The sequence below is a fragment of the Malus sylvestris genome, chromosome 11 (assembly GCF_916048215.2).
Source record: "Malus sylvestris chromosome 11, drMalSylv7.2, whole genome shotgun sequence".
Taxonomy (NCBI): domain Eukaryota; kingdom Viridiplantae; phylum Streptophyta; class Magnoliopsida; order Rosales; family Rosaceae; genus Malus; species Malus sylvestris.
The window spans coordinates 29,861,548-29,879,349 of record NC_062270.1 but is presented as its reverse complement, the minus strand read 5'-3'; the positions used below and the strand labels follow the sequence as shown (position 1 = coordinate 29,879,349).

Sequence of the window (17,802 nt, the reverse complement as noted above, 5' to 3'; positions counted from 1 at the left end):
AGACGAATGTAGATTCTGCAGGGTTAAAGCTTAGGAATATTATCCCTTTATTCTTAAAGTCTTAGGTCTTAGGTGCCAAGGATCACACTTCAGGCATGAAGCCACACCTTGGCAGGCCCTAATTCTACCATATGTTTGTGGTAGTAATCAGATCCGAGAATTTGGTAAACTTCCACTTTCTACACAACTGCTTCAGGGGTGAGTTAGAAACATGGAAGGACGAGAAAAGTATTCTATAGGCAAAATTCGATCGGATTTATAAATTTCAGAATTGTACTCATTCATGGACATAATCATGGTGTGCTTCAAGCAATGTCTTTCATGATTAAACAGTCCGTAGGAGCGAGCCAAAGAGCCATGGAATCCTTGTTTGGGAGGTACTTCCATTTGTAATGCTTAGGGCATAAGTCTTCGAATGAAGATCATGGCGAAGGCTTATTCAGCTCTTCCATGCCATTGTTGGCGTCAATGGTTTCTCAGCTTCTTGATAGTCAAGTGGAGATTCACGTCTTGTACCCCACATAAAGTGGTTTCCATAAGAAACGTCTAAATCAGGGAAATTCAAACTTGTGACGGTTCGACAATCCACTAAATTGGAGGGAACAAGATTGTGATTGGTGCTATGGGAATGAATCATCAATAAGCATCAAAGTTAGCACATTTGAGTTTTAAGACATGGTTTACATGAAAAACGTCGGGTTTTCATAGGTGTATTGTTTTATGAAAACTTCGGGTTTCAAAGGCACTAAATTTGAAACTACAGGTTCAATTTAGTTTATGAATGTTTAGTTCATAAAAGAGAGGTTCCTGTAAGAATACAGAATGCAATATGCTGATTTAAGTGTAGTGGATTTGAGGTTCTTCAGGAACTTAAGTATGAGAGCTTCGTTACTACGAAAGTATGTCAACGGTTCAAAGTATAAAAATAAATTATTGAATTATTAATGTTTAAAAGTGGGCTTCAGGCCAATAATTTTGGATTAATTATTAGATTAATGGACTGCTTGTAAAATCCCATTCCTGAATTTCACTGTTATAATCTACGTATTGTTATTATTGAAATTTTATGTTATTTTCGGGAATTTATATTAATTTATTTGAATTTAGATTTTAATTAAACTAGTTACGAAGTTTGAAGGTTGAAAATTTATTATTTAAAATCTGCAAATCTTTCAAGGTCACAATTTATATTTCTGAATAGAGCTCGATCTCACAAACGCATAGGTGAAAGCCGTTTACACGTCCGGATTATAACGGTACAGTTACAGACATCTGAAGTTATGTTTCTAAACTATAGATTTTAATTTTCTTCAAAACTCCCCGTGGAAATGGTGACCAACCCAATTATGTGGAAGTTTAAGGGGGCCAATTAGAGGTAATGAAGAAAAGAAGGACCAATGAGGGAAAAAGGGATTTTTTTTTTCCCTCTATCTTTAGTGGACCCTTTACTTGCACCAACCCGGAGTGGTTTCTGGCCACTTCCACCATTTTTTCAGGCGAAATCCAACTATCTCTCACCTTCAACCTCTTCTACCGTCTCCCATCTTCCATTCCCACCGAAAATTGAGGGTTTTTAGGTCCAAAACCTTGTAAAACCGTGCGAGTTACCCCATGGAGTTTTGATGGTGATTCCGCCATTTCGGCGAGTCACACCACCCGCCACCACCCTTAATCAACTCCCCTTGGACCCAAGAATAAGACCCAATTAGTTGTAGGGGCATTGGAACATCGAGGAAGTCGAATCGCAGCACACCCATTTTAGAGTTTCTGACAGTTCGAGTGAAATTGGGGCCTTTCCAAGCTAAATTGGACTTGGCCACATGTATGAAACTTGTTACACTCATTGAGATCTACATACCTGTAAAATTTGGTAATTTTTAGAATTAGTTGAATTTTCCGGTAAGTCGGGGCGGCCGATCGCCACCCGCGACGGCGAATGCGGCAGTGGGTGGCCACTCGGCCGACGAAGTCTGTCTAAGTCCAATTAGATGCCCTAAATTCATAATTGATATCTGTATGAAGTGGTTTGATTGTTTGAACTTAGTTTCATTATGATACTTCACTTGATCAAAATTTGAATTGACGATCCGACAGTTGGATCGTCACCAAATTTTAATGCATTATAGAACGTAATATTTGAGGATAGCTGGAACTGATGGATTGAGAATCTGACATACAGATCTTCTTGAATTGGATTTCTAAGTTGGTAAAATTAATTGTTAACGGCCACCTATTTCTAGTAATTGGTGGAGATCCGACCGTCAAATCTCGGTGAGAATTTAGTATGAGGTTCTATGAGCATACTATGGACTCTGGGAAGTTATGGATTAGAAATCTGAAGAACAGATCTTCCGGATCGAATTACGTAAGGTTGTAGACCCTACCGTTGATCGAGAATTGACTTTTGGTCAATATGTCTCGAAACGTTCTAAATACTAAATCTAGTACCACGAAATATTAAGTGAAGTCTAGTGGGACCACTTGGGTCTGTGAGTGATTTGAATATATGTGATATAGTTATTGCCTTGATTTCTTATATTAATATCATATGTGAATATGATTTGGGTTATAAATGAAATTTCTATTGAAATGTGAATATATATATATATATGCCATAGATCTATGTTTATTAAATGTGAATTCTATTGAAGTGTTATATTTATTTCTGGCCATTGATCTATTTTTATTAAGTATGATTTGACTTATGCATTGGGATTATGGTTTGTATTGTATGATTGCATTGATGTGATGAAATGTGAGGGCTAGTAGTAGACCGTTAACCCATTGTCATGGTGTTTGTTGCTTCGAAACATGTTTCACCCCTCGTGTCATTATTTCATTTCTTGTTTCGTTTCGTTGAGTCTTTGTAACTTGAGTAACTGAACTTCATCCATGTCATGTTTCATTGATTGGTATTATACATTATACTTTGCGATTCTGTTGAGTGATGGTCCGAAATCGTATCCGCTTGGATTCCGTTGAGTGATGATTTGGAATCCCTTATACTTTGTGATTCCGTTAAGTGATGGTCCGGAATCGTATCATGGTTTGGATTTCGTTGAACAATGGTCCGAAATCCCTTTTACTCTACGATTCCGTTAAGTGATGGTCTAGAATCCCCTTTGGTGTCTTGGTTCCATTGGGTGGTCTGAAATCCCTTTTTTCCAGAGATGTAGGTTTCGGCTGAACTGTGTTGCTCTAGCCCTGCATTTCAGTGTGTTGTACGTGTTATTATTTGGTGTGATTATTGGATGATGTTGGATGTAATTATTATGATTATGATAGACCATTGACCATAATGGCTATGGATTATTATTGCGCTTCATCGATTACTCTTTGAGATGCTGCTCGGCTGAATTGTGTATTATGTTGAGACATGGCGGTTTATGTGAGGAATATTCGAGTGTAGTGAAAATGGTGAACTACGAATGACTTGATTCCTATTGAGAGCACGTAGACAATCTAACGAGGAGGTTAGATGCAACTATAAAGTATACAAAAATTACAACGCAATTCGAGTATTGAATTAGGCTTATACATATCCCGGAATTGCATCTTCAAATGCGTTGTATCATGTTCAACACAGAAAAATTAAATTGAATCAATAGCATGTAGATCAATTCAAAATAATAAATTAATCATAATAAGAATGATTAAAACGTAATACTCCTCTGATTGAAGATCAAATTCTCTTTAGCGCAACGTCAAGAGTGTGCTGATAACGTGTTGTAGGTATAATTTACTAAACAATTATGGAGGTCATAGAAAGAGGGAAGGTGCGGCAATAATAGAGAGAAGAGAGAGATGTATAATTGTGGGTATGTATAATTTACTAAACAATTATGGAGGTCATAGAGAGAGGGAATCTGCGGCAATAATAGAGAGAAGAGAGAGATGTATAATTGTGGATGTATTCTATTCCACTTATTGTACCTTTATTTATAGAGTAAATTGTAGTTATGGTCCCTTAACTTTAACTCAATTGGAGCAATGGTCCCTCAACTAAAAATTCATTACCTTTGGTCCCTCAACTTATCAAAACGTGCAGCTATGGTCCCTCAACTAAAAATCCATTACCATTGGTCCCTGAACTTTAATTCAAGTGGAGAAATGGTCCTCTAACTTTAATCCAATTGTAGCAATGGTCCTTACAATATAACTCGTTTTGACAAATTTTTTGACATAGTTGACGAAAAGAACCATAATTATACACTTTGATGAGTTGAGGGACCCTAATTATATAAATGGTCATTTCAACATAGCTTATTTTGACAAAATTTTGACAAAATTGATGAAAATGACTATAGCTACACATTTTGATAAGTTGAGGGACCAATGGTAATTGATTTTTAGTTGAGGGACCATTGCTCCAATTTGATTAAAGTTGAGGGACCATTTGTACAATTTACTCTTATTTATAATAGTAGAAAATGTTAATTCCTTACCGTTTAGGATTACAACATTTAATAGTTAATCTATTCATAATAGAAATATAAAATACATTATTACATCTATTAAAATTTACACAATCATATTTCTAATATAATAAAACGACAACATATGTCAATTTATATCGAATTAATATATTGATTAAAGCTTAATTCTACCTTCAAATTTGATGCCTAACTCTCTCTCCTTTCTTTTTGTAAAATCGGAAAAGTCGGGAAAATAGTGTCATGCGGCTTTTAGATTTAGGGGTTTTGGTTTTGATTTTGAAAGTCGGGGAAGAAAGTCTTTGATTTTCGATTTTGATGGAAAAAGGAAGAGCCATCGCTTCGATTACGAATTCTTTGAACAAGTTGGATTTGATTTCCAAATCCAATCCCAGCCCCCAAATCCCTCAAATCCAATCCTCCAGTACGTCCCAAAGTTGAATTTGTTTCAGATACTTACACACGCACAGATATATGTGTATGTATGTATATATATACACGATTTGTGAGCTTAATTGAAACATCCATGGCAGGAACACAGCTTGAAAGGGCCAAGACTCCTCCGAGTTTACAAAGTTTGTGTATCGGAATCGTCGGCAGGCATTTGGAGGATATCATTCCCGACTTGGCCGAGATTGCATTTAACTTTCCGCCGGATATAAAGGTTATTCTCTATCCTTATTAGCAAAACCCACTTTTTTCTGTAAATTTGATTTCTTTTGGTAAAAAACTGTGATGGGTTTCTTTGTTGTGGATGGGTTTTTGTTTACATGTGAAGCTAATTAACATTTGCTGGTTCTGAATCTCAAGATTTTTGCAATTTCTGATATGGTAGGTGGCACTGGTGGCAATTGCCAGAAGAAGAAAGTTACTCGACGACGATGTTATTGTCTCTTTGGCTGATCATACATGGAAAAGTCTTGACCTTTCGGCATCAGATGTTTCGGATTTCGGGTTAGCAAAAGTGGCCGAGATATGTGGGTCACTTCAAGCTGTTGATATTAGGTACGGATGCTCAGTGTGATAATATCGTGTATCGGCTTAACTGCGGATTAAATAAGATATTTGAGTGACACCAACATACTTTGAACATGGAGAAGATGAAATGTTTTAACGGAAATCGGATGATTGTTGGTCTTAGTTTCGATATCCAATCCGTGAAGTGTGATACTTTGTAACTGTATTTAAGTTTATAATAACCTTGAGGCACAAATTTATATAAATTGTTGGTCTTAGTTAATATTTGTTTCAATCACCTGAGTAGCGATTGGCTAATACTTAAGGAATCAACATGTGTTTTGGTTTCTAACTCTCTAGTCTGTTTTGTCTGAAGAAACTTTGTGGTTATACTGATACATTTCTTCTGCAGCCGGTGTGACAAAATCACTGCTGCTGGAGTTTCTGAACTTGTGCAGCGTTGCCAATCATTGGAGACTTTGAGATGCGGGTAAACACCTTTCCTTAACATAAAAAAATATTTAAACTTCATTACAAGTTTCTATATGCGCATCAATCTTTGCCATGGTCTTGATTAGAGGTTTTGGAATTGAAATGATTCTGTAACCAGAAGACATTGTTATACATTAGAAGTTTTATTGATATACGAACACCTGAGTGAATTTGAACCCGGTTGCTTTTTTCTATCTTTCCTTTGTTGTTAATGTGACTGACTTTCAATTTTCTAACTGCGAAGTAGAAAAATTTAGTTGTACCTTGACCTTGTGGAATGAATTAATAACAATTTGATCATAATAAGATATGAAGTTGTCTAGTATATCTCCAAGGTGCTTCTAAAATCATATTCCTTTGCTTCGTAATCATCATATGAAATTGTCTCCACTAAAATAAAATTAGTATAGGCCAAGTAATCTTTTACTTTTTTGTTCCACCCCTTGTGCTTTTAGTGGCCCGTAATATTGTGTTTGACTACCAGTAACTTCATAACAGGCTATGAATTGCAGAGGGAGCCCTAGGAGTGACCACACTGCACGCAGGTGCTTGGATGTATTTAAACCGAAGTTGAATGATGTAGAGGGAGATTCCTGGGAAGAACTGAATACTGCAGAAATTGTGAATGGTGCAGAGTCATTGCGTTGGCTTGTATGGGTATGTACTTAACATGTCCTTTTATGATACTATTCTTCATCAATGATTAATTTCTTTGATCTTTTGTCACCACTATGTTATGATGAAGTTGCTTCATCTCTTCCCTACGTAGTAGAATGCTTGACTGTCTTCTTGACTTTCCCTTTATTGTCATATGCATACATGCTTTGCATTACCAAATGATAACTTGTAACGAGACAGGTTGTGATCCCATGCCCGATGCCATGAATAGAATGGACACATTTTTCGGTTCTCTGTGTGAACTTATCCGAAAAGTTGGAAAAGATTAAAAAGAAAAAATGGATTCCATCTTTGGGCTTCGAATGGTAGCATGTCGGCAATAGTAAGAGTAGGGATGTGTAAAACAGTGTCACAAGGAAAGCTTAGATGTATATGGAAGATTGAATAACCTAAAGGAAATTTAATAGGGGGCTACAGCCCCTACTAGTAATTAGTTGGGTCCGCAAGCGGTGCACGAGTTTGTGGTCGGCTATGACTATTCAATTATTCTGCCCCTAGAGAAACAAGTAGGAGAATCACTTTCTGCTTCTTTATCTGTTCCTGCCTTGTGATGTTTTAATTCCTCCTTTCATGTTTTGCAGCCAAAGATTGATAATGATTCTCTTGAGGGATTTGCCACCGAATGCCTGCGCATTACAGTAAATCCAAAGCCATCACCCTTCGGATTCAGTGGAACCCAAGTTCCCAAGGAGGCATTCCCAGACATCCAATTGGATGATTCTGTTGTCAAGGATATTGATCCCAAAACATGGGCGGTGCGTGGTTTTACACCAAAGGCAATACCTTCATCTCTTTCCAGCCCCGAGGAGTTGTCTGTGGCTGAAAAGTTTAGACGTGCATTTGAGGAAAGGGATACTCGGTTAGCCCCCAAGAGAGCCAAAAATGCAAGGCAGCATCGGCGACGTGCGGAGAGAGACTGGGTGATGACGGATACTAGAGCAAAGGCGGTCGCTCTAGCCTCACGAGCGAGCAGATCTCTACACAGTTGGAACTAGCACGTATTGTTTGTTTGCATTACCTTCAAATGTACCAGGTTTTCGTCAACTTTGCTGCTAAATGAATGTGTTGTACTGTTCGTGTCTTATGCACATGCAACTATTATTTTGTTAGTTTAGGGTGGATTATTTTGGTTCAGTTTCAAAAATAGTGTGGGTTATTAGTATCGCATGCTACCAAATAAAATTTCAGATTGTGCCAAAACCAAAACAATCAGTTCCAATGAACCAACCTACAGGTATTTTCACGCAACCCTAAAAACAAGGACAAGCAAGGGACTAACAAAAACTTCGTTTGATTAATCCGTGATGCAATCTCGAAAAACCAATAATTCATTTGGTAATGCTCACAAAAACAAATAACACTATAACCTCACATTAATTTTTAATTAGAAAACAAACCCAGATATCCAAATTTAGTAATACCACAATCCCTCTCTTATTTCACTACTAAATTACACTTTCTAAAACACAAGAAAATAAAATGAGAAAATTTAAGATTACTAAAAAATTTCAAAATGACAGAAATAGAAATGACGGAACTTTATTTTCTAGAATTTGTAAATTTTCTTGTTTGTTAACCTAAAAAAATACAATGGAATTTTTTGTTTTTAAATTCTCACTCATAGAAATTTGGAAATAACACCTATTCAAGAAATTTAAACTTGAGAGTTAGAGTCCCAAATTCCAAGTTTTTTTCTACTTGGAAATTCTAAATTTCTATGTTTATGAATTCAAGTAAGAGAATTGATGTATGTTAATCTATAATTCTGACTTTTGACAAATTCCATATTTATTTCCTTCGTCCTGCATCACTTTCTTTAGGAAATCGCAAAGGCCTTGCCTTATCTTCCAATGGTGATCGTATATCTTGCCTCACGCAGTATATGGTGTGCCCAGTGTGTGAATTTTTTTCTATACGATTTAATTTCTGTGAAAATATTGAAAAAATTAAAGAAAAGATATGGAGGGGAATGTGAAGTCTAAACTTCACAAGATAATGAAAAACTTTTAAATTTCGGCTAAAATCGATAGATTTCGTCGATATTTCCAATATATCGGTAAAATATCGACAAACTTTCATATTATATTTTCCTAAAGCTTCATTTTAAATGTCCACGTTTTTTTAGCAAATTTCCGTCATTTCTATCTAAGGCAACGATATCTATATCAATATATCCATCGATATTTTCATAAATTTGCATATCGATATTTTTATCAATACCAATATTTTAAACACTGAGCATGCTTCAACTCAAACTGATACATACAAATTTTTTTAGCGTCCACCAATCAAAGAATTTAAGAATGATATGTTTATATGCATCATAAGAAGTAAGAACTAGTGAGAATATGTAGATGTACATTATTGGTTTGAAATACAATACGCTTTGAATTTCGAAGGTCGAATTCGGTACCATGATAACACAAGCACTCTGCTGGTAAGTGAATGTCAACATTGAATTCAGTGCCATGATATCTTAGTCAAAAACATTAACTCCCAAGTCATTTCACTTCTTCGATCTCATTTGCTTACTGCTATTGCTTTCAGGTTGAACTTCAGTTTTTTATTAGATAATGTGCAAACTGTGGAACATAATGGCCTGGTTAAAAAGAAGAGAATCGGAATCAGTTACTTATTCATTTTTGTTCTTGTAAATATTTGTGCAAACATGCCAGATTTAGAAACAAAGAAGCATACAACAGTGTAACATTCTATTTGTATAGCAAAAAAGTAGAAACAAACCACACAAACTCCCTCTATCTGCACAGAATAATTAATGACGTTTAACGATTACAACATAGAGCTTCTTCACAATAATATTTTGGAACTGAGAAAGTGCATTGCTCCACGGCAAATTAGACAACAATGAACCAAGAACAATCCAAAACCCAAATGCAAATCCAAGCCCCAAACTCAGATAGAACCCGCCATCTTCAAGTAAATGACCTTCTCCGTGCTTCTCATCACCTACCGGTGGCATGGCCTCTTTTGTACTGTGACACTCTTCCAATGGAGGTCCGCAAAGTTTATTGCCAGCATAACTAGACATATCAAAGCTTTGAAGCTGAGTGCCTTTCGGAATCTGCCCTATCAGATTGTTATAGGACAAATTCAGATAATTGAGAAATGTCAAGTTTGAGATGCTTGGAGAAACTTCGCCACAAAGTTGGTTCACGGACAAATCAAGCGACTCTAACATTCTCATATCACCGATTTTGGAAGGGATTCTTCCAGTCAGAAGATTATCGGATAAATTCAACGTTTGTAAGCTAATGAGACTGGTCAGTGCTTCCGGGATTTCTCCAGTTAACATGTTGTTGGAAAGGTCCAAACTAGCGACCAACCGAAGCATTGTGTTATAGTTCACTTCTCTTCCTTTGGTCACAAAAACTGCAGTCTCTGTGTAGGACTCCCCAAAAAGACCAAAACCGAAAAAAGAAGCATCCAAGAATTGAATACTGGTAGGTCCTTCGCTTGAAAAGGTATTGGCCATGGATGACAAATTTTGGAAACATCTGGGTATCGTTCCCGAAATATTGTTATGCGCAAGGTCCAAGATTTGGAGATTTGTGAGACTACAGAGCTTATAAGGAATGGCGCCATGGAACTGATTTGAACGAAGACTAAGAACTACCAAGCTTTGGCCAAACCATATTGGAAAGCTTCCAGCAAACTTGTTTCCACCAAGGTCAAGAAGTAACAACTGCTCACAGTTTTGTAGGGACACAGGTAATTCTCCAGATAGCTTATTATTGCGCAAGTGCAAAGATCGAAGGGAAAGTAGGTCCCCGATAGAGCTTGGAATTTTCCCCATCAAATTGTTGTCTTCTAAATTCACAACTGTCAAGTTTGGCCAATGTAACCGACAATCAGGAATTTCTCCAGTGAGGAGATTGTTGCCAAGATGAAGAACAAGAAGGTTTTTAGGTACATCGCTCCTATCACAAAGTAAGTGAGAGAGAGTTCCCGAAAATGATGAATTGGAAAGATCAAGTGTAGACAATGCCGAAGACACAAGAGGCAATGAACCATTGAACTGGTTAGACCTTAAGTCAATTAGGATTCCTGAAACTTGGGGATCGAAACGCTGTTGTTTTGGCCAGTTGGCGGAAACTATGTTTGGAACCTCGCCGGACAACTGATTACGCGAGAGATCCACAAAATATGCACCATTCGAATAAATGTTCCAAAACCAAATCGGAATGGTACCTGAAATTCCTGTATTGGACATGTTAAGAGCGGACAAATGTTTTTGACTCTTGAGCCACGCAGGTAACTCTGATGGGTCCAGATGCAAAGAACTTAAAGTCAAGATAGAAAGTTGAAAAGGAGGAAGCCAGTCTGGGCTGGTTTTAAGAGTCAAAGAGTTCTCATTTGCAAAAAAGTTAATCAATCTTGTAAGATTAGTAAAATGAACTTCAGAGATAACACCCTCGAATGAATTGTTATCAATGGCCAACTCCTCTAAGAGTGATAGATTTCCTAAAGACACTGGAACGGGACCCGATATTGAATTATTTGAAAGATAAAGATAACGTAAATTTTTGAAACTTTCAAGTTGATTAGATAAATGACCTGAAAAATTATTATCCAACAAATCTAAATAATATATTTGACCAGAACTACATCGAGACAAACTTTCAAAGATTGCTGATACCCTCCCCCAAAAATTGTTCGACGATAGATCAATAGCAGTCAACTTACAAAGATTTCCCAATGAGTTTGGGATTTCCCCTTCAAGCTGATTGCTACGCAATTTAAGATCAACAAGGGCTGTCAAGTTTCCAAGAGAACTCGAAATTTCACCATGGAAAGCATTCTGAGAAAGAAAGAGGAACTCAAGATGGCCCAAACCGTACAACCATTTAGGTATGGTAGAGTTGAAATGGTTCCGGTGCAGATAAAGAACTTTAAGACTTGTCAAGTTCGCAATACCACTTGGTATGTGATAAAGTTCGCAACTAGACAAATGTAACTCGACTAGCAGAGAAGGGAGTGTATTTGCTTGTAACCAATGAGATGCGTTGGTAAGATCTACAAAACTCATGTCAAGATGTTTCAACAGAGAAAGACCAGAGAGCCATTTGAGATTCTCGACCATCGAACCAAAGTTGTGAGAAAGGTCGAGATAACGCAGACTCGAGAGATTCCCCAACTGATGAGGAATGGTTCCATTGAACCCTGCATACGAGAGGTCAAGATATCTTAAACCTTTAAGAGAACCTAGAAAGCTAGGAATTTGTAGTCCTTCAAAATTATTGTAGCTCAAGTTCAAGTAGCTGAGATGCTTTAAATTGAGTAGAGAAGGATTTACATTACCACCCAAACCGTGTTCCTCACCAGTTTCTTGATCATAATTACCAGCAAGGTGGAGCTCATGGACATGACCGGTTAAATTATCACAGGCAACACCGATCCAGTTACAACAATCGCTTGCACCACCCCAGGAGGAAAGCATAATTGACGGATCATCAAGATCTTTCTTGAACAGAAGGAGTGCTTGTCTCTCATGTTCTTTGCAAGGCACATACAGGTCCCCCTTGCATAAGCTAACTGTAAAAGACGCAATGCATAGGAGAAAGCTGACTAGTGAACCAACTCTCATGACTCTATCCATATAGATATCAAGTAGGTGATGGATGTGAGTAATGAGTACTTTAGAGTGCTATATCATATATATATATACACACATTAGTAAAGAGTACAGGTCCAACCTCGACCCTACTCTTAATTTATATATATATATATATATATATATAGGGAAGTGTTATTGGCACTCCAAAAATCTCATTCTACACTCCTCAAAAGTGTATTTTTCTTTCTAAATAAGAAAGTTTGGAGTGGAAAATGAGAATTTTGGAGTGCCAATAACAATTCCCTATATATATATATTTTATTTTATTTTATTTGAACAAACGATATTACCTACATTGTGGGGTAAGGGAGTATGCTAAGTCTCATTATGAGCTAGCAATAATATTACCTAAATTTTATAAGGCAGTCAAAACTCAGAAGCATGCGGTTGCAATGGTTGATCCACTTAATTAGTTTTATGAAATACGTGTTCATTTTGTGGAATGAGCAGTCATCCACTTAATTAGATGAATATTTCTTAACAAAAATTAACAACGACTTAGTGCCTTGAAAATAAAATAAAATACAAAAAACTTCATCAAATCTTCATCATTCGTCTCTTTTAATGGTAGATGATGTTCTTTCTTAATTTATAGATCAGCTAATAGGAGGGGAGAAAAATGAACAAGATGTTTGGAATTAAAATAAGTTTGGGCTTGGACAACAACTAAATGCCTTTATTTCATTCAAGTACTAATGAATGGTTTATTTTTTTTTCTTGTGCAAAATGATATTATCTACATTAAGGAGAGGGAATGAGTTTAACCTCACAATGGACTAGTAATAATGTTGTTCAAATTCACCTTTGACAAGTTTTGAATCTAAAACCTCTTATTTATAAGTGAAGCGGAACACCATTAGACTGTATTACTAAGTGGCAGTACTAATGAATATTTAATTTCAACAGATTTGAACACTAACCAAGCCCTAGGCTTAGCAAGTACTTTACATGTGGCATTGTGGACAACAAACACCCTTTCGAACTGTACAATTAACCCAATCGATTTTTACAACTACTTTTTTTTATGGCATCAGGCCACCACCACCGGGACGCGCTCTCTCCTTTCCACCACCACTTGGTCCACCTCCCTCCACCACCACTTGGTCCACCTCCCTCCACCACCACATAATTCTCGATTTTAATATTTAAGTTTTCTAATCCAAGTTCTTATTGATATGATGTTAAACATTGAAATTAATGTGTATTGGATGAAAATTTTGGATTCGCAATAGACTATAGTTATTGACATGACCTATAAGAAAACTATATAAAGTTTTCCCTTCTTTGTTCATGTGCTGGTTTAGCTCATATGCATAAGTAATGAATGGAATAAAGCCCTATCAAGGGATACCAGACCGATCTTGCTCCGGCCATGACATTTGCACATTTAGATGTTACTACCGTACTATCAAAAGGATTATCTGCCAAGGGTACAATACCTTTATTTGCACTTCAAATATGAATACTACTATTGGAGTTTTATGATTTATGAAAAAATAAAATTGCACATTTAGATGCCACTACTGTACTATCAAGATGATTAGTTGCCAAGGGTACAATATTTTTATTCGCACTTCAAATATGAATACTATTGCCGGAGTTTTATTATTGACGAAAAAATCAAAGCCCCTTATCGGATTTGAACCGATGACTTACGCCTTATGGGTCTAAGGTAAGGAATAACCAATTACACCAAAAGATGCGTTTGCAATTGTTTATCCACTTAATTAGTTTTATGAAATACGTGTTCTTTTTGTAGAATGAGCAGTCATCCACATAATTAGATTAATATTTCTTAACAAAAATTAACAACGACTTAATGCCTTGGAAATAAAATAAAATAAAATAAAATAAACTTCAACAATTTTTCATCATTCATCTCTTTTAATGGAAGATATTGTTCTTCCTTCATTTATAGACCAGCTAATAGGAGGGGAGAAAAATGAACAAGATGTTTGGAATTAAAATAAGTTTAGGCTTGTACAAGAACTAAATGCCTTTATTTCATTCAAGTACTAAGTGGCAGTACTAATGAATATTTAATTTCAGCATATTTGAACACTAACTGAGCCCTAGGCTTTGCAAGTACTTTACAAGTGGCGTTGTGGGCGGCAAACACCCTTTCAAACTGTACAATTAACCCAATTGATTTTTACAACTACTTTTTTATGGCACTTTAGTAGTTTGGAGGGGGTGAAAGCTCATGTTGCAATGTATCCCATCAGGCCACCACCACCGGGTCAACCTCTCTTCTTTCCACCACCACTTGGTCCAACTCTCTCCTCCACCAAATAATTCCCGATTTTAATATTTAAGTTTTCTAATCCAAGTTCTTATTGATATGATGTTAAACATTGAAATTAATGTGTATTGGATGAAAATTTTGGATTTGCAATAGACTATAGTTATTGATATGACTTACAAGAAAACTATATAGAGTTTTCCCTTTTTTGTTCATGTGCTGGTTTAGCTCATATGCATAAGTAATGAATGGAATAAAGCCCTAGCAAGGGATACCAGACCGATCCTGCTCCGGCCACAACATTTGTACATTTAGATGTTACTACCGTGCTATCAAGAGAATTAGTTGCCAAGCGTACAATATCTTTATTCTTACTTCAAATATGAATACTACTGTCAAAGTTTTATGATTTAAGACAAAATCAAATTGCAAATTTAGATGCCACTACCATACTATCAAGAGGATTAGTTGCCAATGATACAATATTTTTATTCTCAATTCAAATATGAAAACTATTGCCGGAGTTTTATGATTTATGAAAAAAAGCAAAGCCCCTTATCGAATTTTAACTGATGGCTGACGCCTTACGGGTCCGAGGTAAGGAATAACTAGTTACACCAAAAGATGTTGTTGCAATAGTTTATCAACTTAATTAGTTTTATGAAATATGTGTTCTTTATGTGGAATGAGCAATTATCCACTTAGTAAGATTAATATTTCTTAACAAAAATTAACGACGACATAGTGCCTTGAAAATAAAATAAAATAAAATAAACTTCATCAATTTTTCATCATTCATCTCTTTTAATGGAAGATAATGTTCTTCCTTCATTTATAGACAAGCTAATAGGAGGGGAGAAAAAATGAACAAGATGTTTGGAATTAAAATAAGTTTGGGCTTGTACAAGAACTAAATGCCTTTATTTCATTCAAGTACTAATGAATGTTTTTTTCTTTCTTTGTGCAAACGATATTTCTACATTAAGGGGAGGGGGTGAGCTTAGTCTCACAATGGACTAGCAATAATGTTGCTCAAAATCGCCATTAGCAAGAATGCAATCTAAAACCTCACACTTATAAGTGAAAAAGAATACCACTGGATTGCATTACTAAGTGGCAGTACTAATGAATATTTAATTTCAGCATATTTGAACCAAGGTTCTAAAAGTCGCTAGGCGCTAGTCGGGCGGCGGGCTGGGGCCTAGCGCCTAGGCGTCTAGGCGGGGCCTAGGCGGGCGCCTAGGCGGACAAGGCGGATTTAAGTAAATCTATCATATTTCATGTAAATAAGTGTCTGCTTCTACTTGAAATATATATAATTTCATCATAAACTACAAAATAGAATGCATATATATCATGAAGTATTGGAACATAATGAAAACATGTGAAATAAGGATATAATGTTTGTTCATTCAACTATGCAACAAGTCTCTTACAATTTATTGGAAAAAAACAAAATGCAAAATGAAAGTTATGTATTTTTTGTTTAAGTGAGTTGCAACCTAGGCGGGTCTAGGCGGGTGCCTAGGCGGGCTAGGCGGGTGCCTAGGCAGTCTAGGCGGTGGGTTGGGGCCTAGGCATTAATCGGGGTGGTGGGCTGGGGCTAAGCGCCTAGGCGGCGCTAGGCGGGGATTTTTAGAACAGTGATTTGAACACTAACGGAGCCTTAGGCTTTGCAAGTACTTTACAAGTGGCGTTATGGGCGGCAAACACCCTTTCAAACCGTACAATAAACCCAATCGATTTTTACAACTACTTTTTTATGGCACTTTAGTAGTTTGGAAGGGGTGAAAGCTCAAGTTGCAAAGTATCCCATTAGGCCACCATCACCGGGTCAACCTCTCTTCTTTCCACCACCACTTGGTCCAACTCTCTCCACCACCACATAATTTCCGATTTTAATATTTAAGTTTTCTAATCCAAGTTCTTATTGATATGATGTTAAACATTGAAATTAATGTGTATTGGTTGAAAATTTTTGTTTGCAATAGACTATAGATATTGATATGACTTACAAGAAAACTATATAGAGTTTTCCCTTTTTTGTTCATGTGCTGGTTTAGCTCATATGCACAGGTAATGAATGCAATAAAGCCCTAGCAAGGGATACCAGACCGATCCTGCTCCGGCCACAACATTTGTACATTTAGATGTTACTACCGTGCTGTCAAGAGGATTAGTTGCTAAGCGTACAATATCTTTATTCGCACTTCAAATATGAATACTACTGTCAGAGTTTTATGATTTAAGACAAAATCAAATAGCAAATTTAGATGCCACTACCATACTATCAAGAGGATTAGCTGCCAATGATACAATATTTTTATTCTCATTTCAAATATGAATACTATTGTCGGAGTTTTATGATTTATGAAAAAAAGCAAAGCCCCTTATCGGATTTGAACCGATGATTGACACCTTACGGGTCCGAGGTAAGTAATAACTAGTTAGACCAAAAGATACGGTTGCAATAGTTTATCCACTTAATTAGTTTTATGAAATACGTGTTCTTTATGTGGAATGAGCAATTATCCACTTAATAAGATTAATATTTCTTAACAAAAATTAACGACGACTTAGTGCCTTGAAAATAAAATAAAATAAAACAAACTTCATCAATTTTTCATCATTCATCTCTTTTAATGGAAGATATTGTTCTTCTTTCATTTAAAGACCAACTAATAGGAGGGGAGAAAAATGAAAAAGATGTTTGGTATTAAAATAAGTTTGGGCTTGTACAAGAACTAAATGCCTTTATTTCATTCAAGTACTAATGAATGGTTTTTTTTCTTTGTGCAAACGATATTTCTACGTTAAGGGGAGGGGGTAAGCTTAGTCTCACAATGGAATAGCAATAATGTTGCTCAAATTCGCCTTTGGCGAGAATTCAATCTAAAACCTCACACTTATAAGTGAAAATGAATACCACTAGATTGTATTACTAAGTGGCAGTACTAATGAATATTTAATTTTAACATATTTGCACACTAACCGAGCCCTAAGCCTTGCAAGTACTTTACAAGTGGCATTGTGGGTGGCAAACACCCTTTCAAACTGTACAATTAACCCAATTGATTTTTACAACTACTTTTTTGTGGCACTTTAGTAGTTTGGAGGGGGTGAAAGCTCAAGTTGGAATATATCCCATCAGGCCACCACCACCGGGTCAACCTCTTTTCTTTCCACCACCACTTGGTCAAATTCTCTCCACCACCACATAATTCCCGATTTTAATATTTAAGTTTTCTAATCCAAGTTCTTATTGATATGATGTTAAACATTGAAATTAATGTTTATTGGTGGAAAATTTTGGATTCGCAATACACTATAGTTATTGATATGACTTACAAGAAAACTATATAGAG

General features: G+C 36.2%; 2 protein-coding genes across 3 annotated transcripts; one reads left to right on the top strand and one right to left on the bottom strand.

The window, feature by feature from the left end:
* The first annotated feature begins 4,619 nt into the window (after window positions 1–4,619).
* LOC126591436 (uncharacterized) lies at window positions 4,620–7,722 on the top strand. The gene is made up of 6 exons (XM_050257113.1): window positions 4,620–4,857; window positions 4,967–5,097; window positions 5,269–5,438; window positions 5,803–5,880; window positions 6,395–6,539; window positions 7,142–7,722. Exons 1-6 carry the CDS (start codon window positions 4,752–4,754, stop codon window positions 7,553–7,555), a joined length of 1,044 nt encoding a protein of 347 aa, XP_050113070.1. The 5' UTR covers window positions 4,620–4,751; the 3' UTR covers window positions 7,556–7,722.
* A 1,470-nt stretch (window positions 7,723–9,192) lies between these two features.
* Window positions 9,193–12,182, bottom strand: LOC126588668 (receptor-like protein EIX1). 2 transcript variants are annotated; one of them, XM_050253779.1, is made up of 2 exons: window positions 11,875–11,995; window positions 9,193–11,741 (listed from the first exon to the last, which is right to left on the bottom strand). In XM_050253779.1, the coding sequence occupies exon 2, from the start codon at window positions 11,659–11,661 to the stop codon at window positions 9,334–9,336; it is 2,328 nt and encodes a 775-aa protein (XP_050109736.1). In that variant the 5' UTR covers window positions 11,662–11,741; window positions 11,875–11,995; the 3' UTR covers window positions 9,193–9,333. The 2 variants fall into 2 exon arrangements, with proteins under 2 accessions (XP_050109736.1, XP_050109735.1); XM_050253778.1 differs by having other exon boundaries at window positions 9,193–12,182.
* Between the last annotated feature and the right edge of the window lie 5,620 nt (window positions 12,183–17,802).